This window comes from Helianthus annuus, chromosome 14 (assembly GCF_002127325.2).
Source record: "Helianthus annuus cultivar XRQ/B chromosome 14, HanXRQr2.0-SUNRISE, whole genome shotgun sequence".
Taxonomy (NCBI): Eukaryota; Viridiplantae; Streptophyta; class Magnoliopsida; order Asterales; family Asteraceae; genus Helianthus; species Helianthus annuus.
Window position 1 is genome coordinate 84,188,630 of NC_035446.2, and position 7,767 is coordinate 84,196,396.

A 7,767-nucleotide genomic window follows, 5' to 3' on the forward strand; every position below is an offset into this window, starting at 1 on the left:
AAACATCTTTTATAAATAATTACTGTGTCAAATATGATTTAGTATGCATTAACATTTTTCTTATCTAGATTCTTGTTCAATCAAAAGTGTTTCTTTTTGTCTAACAATAGACCTTTGGCAACTTTCGCTTTTGTTCAGTCAAAATAAAGTGTGTATATTTTTATAGACTCTTGGATCGTTTTTATGTTTTAAACTATTAGAGGTAAAGACATGCATAAATTATTGTACCTTAAAGACAACTAACTCAAGAAAGTTGATGATAACTTGATAAGTAGATAAGATTCATGATCAAGTTTGAATCAATCTCTTAAACTTTACAAGGTTTCCAATTGACAAAAACAACAAACAAGAAACATGCATGATCAAGTTTGAATCATTCTGTTTTATCAAGCAAATTCTTAACTTTACTCAACGCTCGCACCGATAAATCTTTGAGCACCCTCTGTTATAAGGCTTAGATGAAGGAGGTGTACAACTTTCTGTTTTTGTATAAGCTACACCTTTACCGCCACCATTACACACGGGTTGGTCTCTTTTCAAAGCATCGGCAGATATGTACTTTTTCTGTTCCAAATACCTTCTTGTAATCTCTGATCCCAGTAACTCCTGCAACAGGTCTTCCAACGAATCGTTAAAGGGGGATATTGAATCATTTTCCGCCCCAGAACTGGCGGCCCCATGGCGGTGGAGAGTGGAAACAGTTAGAAAGAAGATACACAAGTGGAGGAGAGGAATCTTGATGGTAAGCTTTGATTCCATTGTTGATTTTTGATGCTTCTTTGGCTGTCTGTTTTGTTCCACTTTGAATGCAGACCATTATATTAGAGGTTTTAAGTGGATGCCACATTATAAAAGTAGCAGCACTTCACCTAACATAGAGTTCACACACTGTATGATTTGTTTTTGATAAAATTTTTATTTTTTATTAAATTAAAAAATTATTTAAAGTAACTTGGAAAATATATAAAGTATAAGATGAGGGCCTTGCTAGGTGTACCACTAGCAGTTTATACATTAACATAGAGCCAAAATATGAATGTATGTATATGTATTATATAGTGGAGGGTTCATTACAAAAGCATGAATAGTGTGAGAGCCAATCTAGAACATTAATTTATTTGTGTATTTATCTACAATACTAACTTGACTATTAAACTACATAATGGTTATATCATGTACTTTAATAAATATATATGCGTATGTGTAGATAAATTTATGTGTGTATTCATATTTTATAAACATGTACACACGTGTAGATTCAGTATAAATTCTCTGATCTACACGCGTGTACGAAATTGTTACGAGAAAAAGAGGAGTGAATGTAGGAAAATTAATTATTAGAGATATAACTCGTTTAATCTTTTACAATGATATCCTTTTGTTTAATTTTCTATAATATACGAACGATTCAGATTGGTTCTCAAATTATTTGTGATTCTGCATTGAACCCAACCCTATATATATCAGTCAAAAGCCGATAATCAAGACTTGTATGCCTTCCCACTCAAGTCGACCTCATAAACTGCGGTTCCATCAGGATATAGCAACCCCCAATGTCTCTCTGATTCCGGACCAGTTTTCTCATTCTCATCATACATTGAAAAGATAAATGTTGGTATGATGAACCCGGGTTGCGCTGGGGTCCCCTTAGGTGGCACCGCGGCCATCTTTTTAATCACATTTCTGTTATACTTAGCTGCATTTTCTTTACTAGCACCCTGCTGGTTCGAGCCACCTCCATGTGGCCAACCCGTTTCGGCTATTGCAATCTTCACATTATTGTAACCCAGTTTAGCCATAGCGAAGTAGACCGAGTCGATCATCTGATCTAACAGGTTCGTGTAGGTTAGCCCACTACCCATATCTGTAAAAGTCTGATTACCTTCAAATAAAGCATAATCAAGGTTTATACCCGTCGGGTTATCGGCCCATGAAAGAAACGGGTAAACATCAAGAAAGAAAAACGAATTCGTCCCACGTAAGAAGTTTAGTAATGGTACGATATGGTTAACAATCTCGGGCTTAAACACTCCACTTGAAGGTGGGAAAGTTGACTCCATAATGTCCATTGCAAGAGGAGTACCAACTTTGATATTGTTAATGCCTAGTGTTTTAAGTGTGGTCCGAATCCGGCCCATTGCGGGTACAAGATCTCTCATGATCCGCATGTCTTGATCCGTGCTCGTGTAACTCAAAACCTCGTTGCCAACAAGCACGTATCGAATCATGGTGGCAGGATAATGGTTAAGGATATGTTCATGCACCCATTGGTCTGCAACTTGTTGGTTATTAGCAATTCCTGATATTTCTTCATTAGTGACCATGACTGTGACCTCTATGTTCGTTGTCGATAAGAGTTGAAGTATTTCGTGGTCAGCGTCATAGAGTTTGACCCGACCCGCCTTCATGATTTGTAGAAGCTCGATGGATCGAGAAGGTGGTGGAAGATTATTCCCTACCCGCCCGAAATTTACGCCAATTCTGTTTGATATGGCCCTTGAGCAAGCTAGGAGGTACAAGAAAGACAAGGACATGATAGCCATTTTAGTAACTGTGTGTTTGTCCATTTCATAGACTGTGAATCTCATTTTAATGGAGATGGTGAGTGTAAGATGACACAGATATATATATGCATATACATACACATATGTATATTTGTGGATGATAGTGAAGAGTGTGAGGGATTGTTTCCCTACCTGCAAATCTTTGATGCCCAAAGGGTCCAAAGGAGTGAAAGAGTTAATAATTTGATAGTTTATAGATGTTCATGAGAGATAAGGTGAAGAAGGCAAAGATTGTGATTAATGTGTAAAGTTTTCTCTAATCTCCGGGTTGGCAAATCATAGATATTGGTTGTAATTTTATTGGAAATGTTGATGGAAATTTCAACTATTATGATCATTGGTTGACATGTGGATCCGAACTTTTGTGTTTGGTGACAATTAGATGTAGAACAAATATATTGGAGTGTGATGAATTGGAAAAATGGTGTTTAATGGGTCATGTGTATGGCTTAACAGGTAACAGTTGATACATACATGAAAATTTAACCCGAATCAATGCACGACACAAACTCGAAAATCCTGTCGATTGACTCGTGTATGGTTTATCGATCCTTTACGTTAAAACGTACATCAACTCGAATCTAATCAACGAATTAAAATGTATTATATTCGACCCAACTCATTTTCAAACAAAATTTACACCTAACGTAGATAAAAAGTAAGTATGAAAACATATTATAAATGAAAACAAAATTGACGTCGAAACGTATGTAAAAAGTAAGCATGAAAATGTATTATATTTGAGCTAACTAGTTTCCAAATAAAATTTATGTTGAAATGTAGACTAACTTGAATTTATACCGTCAAATCAAGACGTATTATATTTGACCAGAATCGTTTATGAATAAAATTACAATCGAAACATACATAAAATTACAACCGCGTTAACTAACTGGGATGGGTTACGCGGCCCGCCTAAGCTTACTTTTTCTTGTTTTCCATTTATTTTTAATATTTCCTACCTATACAAATACAAGTGAGGTGAATAGTGCCAGGCAGCTGTCTGGCACTCCCTCATTGAACCAACCTTTTTTAAATTTAATTTTATTGCCAGTTTAAAATTACGCTTTCGCCCTTCGTTTAAAAATACGTTTTTGCCCCCAGCTCAAAATAAAATTATAATTTTGTCCCTACCTCAAAATTACGCTTTTGCCCTCGGTTCAAAAACTCATTTTTAATTTTGTTCTCAGTTTAAAATTACGGTTTTGCCCTCGGTTCAAAAACTCATTTTTAATTTTGTTCTCAGTTTAAAATTACGGTTTTGCCCCCAGTTAAAAATAAAATGTTGGTTTTCCCTCTACCTTAAAATTACGATTCTGCCCTCAGCTCAAAATTACGTTTTTGCACACAGTTCAAAATAGTTCAAAATAAAATTACGATTCCCCCCAAGCTCAAAATTATGATTTTCCTCTCGGCTTAAAATTATAATTTCGCCTCCAACTCAAAATATATTTACGATTTTGCCCTCTATACAGACATACATGTTATGAGAGAGAAACATTCAGTTTATTGTTGTTTCATTGTAGCATTCCCACACACACACATGCACTTTCATCATTTGAAACTTAGTTTTAAGTTTTCATATTATTTTAATTTATATATATTATAATTAATTTAACTGCTTCACTTATTTGGCGCTTATAACTTATAAAATATGACATTTTATAAACTAATGAATATGTCTTTAGAAAGAGAATATTTTTATCTACATTTTGAACCAAGTTTCATTAAAAACAGAGTAGGTTCAAATATAATGTGTTTTTATAATTTAATTATTAAATGGTTCCTAAGCTTGCCCAAATATCTCATATTTTCATTGGTCAACTTACCCATGATGTATTCTTTTAATAACATAAGTTTTTATATATTTTATATAAATAAAAATTTTGGGAATGTTACATCCTCCCCGCCTTGTTTTAAATCTCGTCCTCGAGATTCCCTGAAATATGAATGATTATTTTTTGTTAGTTTAGTTTCAAGGTATATTCTGGTTTTTGCTTTAAATTTCAGTTTTCTTTGACCAGAACTATTCTCTATGCTTTGAGATTCTTACCTTTAACTTGTATGATCTTTTAATGGATTTAAATTCTTCATTTACCTCTATAACTTTGAAGAGGTATAACTAAAGATTTATCAGTTAGGTATGTATTCCTGTCATTTCAAATAAATTTAAGGGTTCCCAATGGTAAATCTTAGTAAAATCATAGGGGAAGAGAGTTTTTGTAAGTATATCTAGTCGTGGTTACTCTTATCTTGTCAAGAGCTCTTAATAAAGGTAAAACGATTCTCTATAAGTTTTTAGATGTTTTGTGTTTTGGCACAACTTTTGGTTACAGGCTTCCTAATGCATTAATAATCGCAAAGGGAAATCTTATATTTTCCTTGGCGTCCCAACTTATAGGGTTCCCGTCGTTCATCTTGGCGCACGAGTTTCTTCGAGACTGATAATCAAACGAAATAGTGTTTGATATCGAAATTATAGACGTATACAAGAGATTCCTGATAAATATATCTAAAATTGTCATTGACATCCTTGTTCGTGATTTATCCCTAATTGTCAATCAATATGGTCTTTGGATTTCCTTATAGATATACATATCTATATAATCATATATTTCACATACTGTAATATACACACCATTCATCAGGTTAGTGTATTTATCAGATTCATATTTCCAAAAACTGGTCAGATATCAAGTCATGGTACTATTTAGGGAATTCCATTATCATAACATATACCCCATCTCACCCGGTCTCGCCGGAGAGGTACCCCCATCTCACCCGGACAAGCTGGAGTGTATACCACATCATACCCACACTTGCCGGAGAGGTAGTTATCATTGTATTTCCCATAATTAGAATTTTCTCAAATAATGATTTCAGAAGTACATCATTTATTATGGCTTGTATCAAGTAACAAGGAAAATTAGTATTCTCATGATGGATCATATTCTAGAACCGAGTAGTATTAATAAACAAGAAATAACAGTGGCCAGTTGTTATTACTTATTTATCATAATTGCACTGTTCTAGTCATCATCCTCACGGGATACCAATAACCACCACACTTTATCTACGCAAGTAATTGGCTTATCTCAAAGCTTTATACTAAGGCATTTTTCTTAGATTCAAGTCAATATCCTAACTCTTTCTTTTAAGCATAGATATTATTATGGTTGTGGTTTTCTTTTGGTTGGAGAATGGAGTTTCAAATATATCATTGTCTCCATTGATACTATAACTAGGTTCAATGTAATAAATATGCTTACAGCCAACTCTATTTATGCTTATATATTATGAGATTCCGATGCACGGAATATTTTATTGAGACATATGGTATTTTAAAACATAATACGTTTCAGGATTTTTTTTATATGACTTCATGTTTTCATAAGAATCATCAATGATATTTTCTCTTATGTTTATCTTATCTTCTTCAGCGCACTTGCTTATTTTTAAGACTGCCTCAGTCTTTTCTAGCCAGCGTAGAGCTGCAATGGGTTCTTCATTGATTTGCAGGACCAGAATTCTTTATAAAAACAACCATATGGCATGGTTCTTCTTCTTTTGGGAATGGGCATCTAAAGTACGGGTCAATTGTTTATGCTGTGTTCGGGTTCAATTGGTCGCTTACTGTTATGCTTACTTTTATTTTCAGCTTCTTTAACAGTTTGAAGAATAAATGGCATTTCATCTATTATTCCTTGTGCCACTATGTGTTGGGTGGCACTATGAGTGATTCATCAGATAGGCATTTCTTGAGATTAAATACATAAAATGTATTCCTGCCATTTCCTCTGGCAGTTGTAGCTGATAAGCTACAGGTCTTATTTTTCTAATAATCTCAAAAGGTCCAACATACCTGGGACTTAGCTTTCCTTGTTTGATGAATCTTACCACTCCTTTCCAAGGAGAGACTTTTAGTAATACTTTGTCACCTACTTGGAATTCTAATGGCTTACGCCGGTTATCTGCATAGCCTTTCTGTCGATCGCGTGCTGCTTTCAGTCGTTCTTTGACTTGAATGATCTTGTCGGTTGTTTCCTGCACTATCTCAGGTTCAGATAGTTGCTTTTCCCCAATTTCTGCCCAACAGACTTGGGTTCTCCTAAATCAATTACACAAGCTCTAAGCATCTCTTTCATTATCTGAATGGTCCTTTCGCTTTGTCCATCCGTTTGAGGATGATAAGCTGTACTTAGTTTTAATTTAGTTCCCATTGCCTTTTGGAAACTTGACCAAAAATGAGATGTAAATCGACTATCTCTATCAGAAACAATTGATAAAGGAATGCCATGTAAAGAAACAATTTCATTAACATACAAGTTAGCTAATTGTTCCATACTAATTGTTTCATTCATTGGTAGGAAATGAGCTGACTTGGTTAACCTATCTACAATCACCCAGATTGTATCATTTTCTTTCTTGGTTTTGGGTAATTTAGTAACAAAATCCATTGTTATCAATTCCCATTTCCACACTGGCATTTCCAATTGTTGCAACAATCCTGAGGGTTTCTGATGTTTAGCTTTGACTTGAAAACAAGTTAAACATTTAGAAACATATGCTGCTACATCTTTTTTTCATTCCTATCCACCAGAATTTTTTTCTTAAATCCTGGTACATCTTATCACTTCCTGGATGCATCGTATATTTAGACTTATGGGCTTCTTCTAATATACGATGATGTAAGTTTCCTAATTTGGGTATCCGCATTCTCTTTTTATGGAATCTCCAAATTCTATCTGTTCCTTGTTCTAATTCCTTAATCATCCCTTTTAATTTTTCAGTATCTTCCTTGATTACTGATTCTTGTGCTTTTCTAATCTGATCGTTTAAATCTTCTTGTAGATTTAAATTAAGAGAACGTACCCTTTTTGGCTTTTCATAATACTTTCGACTTAAAGCGTCTGCCACTACATTGGCCTTTCCTGCATGATATTGAATATCACAATCATAATCGTTAAGCAATTCCATCCAGCGTCTTTGTCTCATATTCAACTCTTTTTGCCCAAAAACATATCTTAAGCTCTTATGATCTGTGAATATGGTAAATTTACTACCATAAAGATAATGTTTCCAAATTTTAAGAGCAAAAATTATAGCTCCTAATTCTAAATCATGGGTTGAATAATTTTCTTCATGAGTCTTAAGCTGTCTAGAGGCATATGCTATAACCTTTTGACGTTGCATTCATAACCTA

General features: G+C 34.2%; 2 protein-coding genes across 2 annotated transcripts; both read right to left on the reverse strand.

Annotated features, from left to right (window-relative positions):
- Nucleotides 1-240: 240 nt before the first annotated feature.
- On the reverse strand, nucleotides 241-915 carry LOC110906889 (protein RALF-like 32). Its single transcript, XM_022151950.2, has one exon. The coding sequence runs from the start codon at nucleotides 757-759 to the stop codon at nucleotides 409-411; it is 351 nt and encodes a 116-aa protein (XP_022007642.1). The 5' UTR covers nucleotides 760-915; the 3' UTR covers nucleotides 241-408.
- Nucleotides 916-1,097: 182 nt separating this feature from the next.
- LOC110905553 (probable glucan endo-1,3-beta-glucosidase A6) lies at nucleotides 1,098-2,610 on the reverse strand. Its single transcript, XM_022151213.2, has one exon. The coding sequence runs from the start codon at nucleotides 2,586-2,588 to the stop codon at nucleotides 1,482-1,484; it is 1,107 nt and encodes a 368-aa protein (XP_022006905.1). The 5' UTR covers nucleotides 2,589-2,610; the 3' UTR covers nucleotides 1,098-1,481.
- Between the last annotated feature and the right edge of the window lie 5,157 nt (nucleotides 2,611-7,767).